This window comes from Octodon degus, unplaced genomic scaffold (assembly GCF_000260255.1).
Source record: "Octodon degus isolate 3935 unplaced genomic scaffold, OctDeg1.0 scaffold00017, whole genome shotgun sequence".
Taxonomy (NCBI): Eukaryota; Metazoa; Chordata; class Mammalia; order Rodentia; family Octodontidae; genus Octodon; species Octodon degus.
The window spans coordinates 16,170,309-16,171,801 of NW_004524593.1; the positions used below are offsets into that span (position 1 = coordinate 16,170,309).

Here is a 1,493-nt window from a genome sequence, read left to right on the forward strand (position 1 = left end):
GGTAGATTAAAACACCTGCAAGCAGACGCAGGGGCCCAGGGTTCAATCCCCGGGCCTGCTGTGCTGGCCCTGCCCCCAGGACACACTGAGACATCAATTGAGACTGGGCACGGTGGCGCGTGCCTGTAATCCCAGCTCTTGGGAGGCTGTAAACAGGCAGGTCACTACAAGTCCAATCTAGCAGTGAGACCCTGAATACCCTGTAGACCTTTCCCTAAAATACAAAAAGAAAGAAAACAAATACACAGGGGGAGTGATGTCCTGGCCAGAGTCTCTGCCAACAGATGCCACTTGACACAGCCTTGGTGCCTTCCGAGTTCTGGGTGAGGCGGCACACAGTACTTACATGTCTGTCTTTGTGTCTGTGTGGTACAGCAGACTGACCTGGGGCTTCCACACTGAGCTACACCCCAGCCCTTCCCATTTTTAGTTTAAGACAAGACAGACTTCCTTTCTGACTTGACCAGGCTGGGCTCAAACTTGTAATCCTCCTGTCTCAGCCTCCAGAGTACTGGGACAACAGGCACATACCACCACACCCAGCTAAATGACTGTCTTTACAAATGAGGTACTCTGCTGAAGATGTGGGAAACCTCAAAAGTCTAGTCTCCTGGCTAAGAAACAGTGTTTGCTTCAGGTAAAGTTAGCAGACTTGCTAACTCACACTAGGTAGCAGCGAGGAGCTGAAGCCTCTGGCCCCCTACCACCTACACTGGCCTGGCACGGCTGTGTGGCTCCGGGCCAGCCGGGGCCAGCGCCTCACCTTCACAGGGAAGATCTCCTGCCCGAATCCGTCCAGCGGCTCCACTTCGTTGATGTACATCAGCTCAGCCTCCGCGGGCAGGATTCCACTATAACCAAGCAGCAGCAAAGAGACCGTGAGGGTCACGGAGCAGCCTGCCCCTCGGCTGGCAAATTCCACAGCGGGGTTTAGCGATGACGCAGCGAGGGCAGGGGCATTTGCAGCAGGTAATTCCTTAACACATTCCAGCCTTCAACAGGTAGGAAACGGAGCGAGGAGGGCAAAGCACTTCACTAGGAGCCGCAGCCCTAAACCCAGACAAACATCCCTGCAAATGATGCCGCAGCCTGATTTGAAAAAACGTTATTTTCTTTTTCCCAACATAGAAAAATTTCTAATTTTTTTGAGGAAAAAAGATTTCAAATGAAATTATCATGATTTGAAGGGAGCTGAGTAGCTAGGATAAGGGCAGCCGAGCGCTGGGTTGCTTGGAGGACAGGAAAGGAAGTCTGCCCATCACGGCCTCACACGGTGGCAGTGCCCTAAGTCCAGAGCTCACTGCCTCCTCAGGTTGGGCCTTCCCCTGCCCGCCCCTCAGGGACTTCACCTTCCCACCCAGCACGGCCCTTCACATCCTCATGCTCAGCGCAGGAAGCCCGGGCTTCCCAGATGTGAGAGCAGGTTCTCTGCGCCACATCTGTGTGGGCTTCCTGGGGAGGGAGGGGGAGTGAAAGGGGGGAAAGAGGTAGGA

General features: G+C 54.2%; 1 protein-coding gene across 2 annotated transcripts in view; it reads right to left on the reverse strand.

The window, feature by feature from the left end:
* Ptpn14 (protein tyrosine phosphatase, non-receptor type 14) overlaps positions 1-1,493 on the reverse strand; it is a 171,736-nt gene that overhangs the window by 48,655 nt on the left and 121,588 nt on the right. The window contains exon 1 of one of the 2 annotated variants that reach the window (XR_002820174.1): positions 764-847. Coding sequence is in view for 1 of the 2 variants with exons in the window: in XM_004626869.2 (XP_004626926.1) it covers positions 764-897 (134 nt within the window). In the remaining variant the exon portion in view is untranslated. Of the gene's footprint in view, positions 1-763; positions 898-1,493 lie in introns of those variants that run through there. The other variant, XM_004626869.2, reaches the window with a different exon arrangement.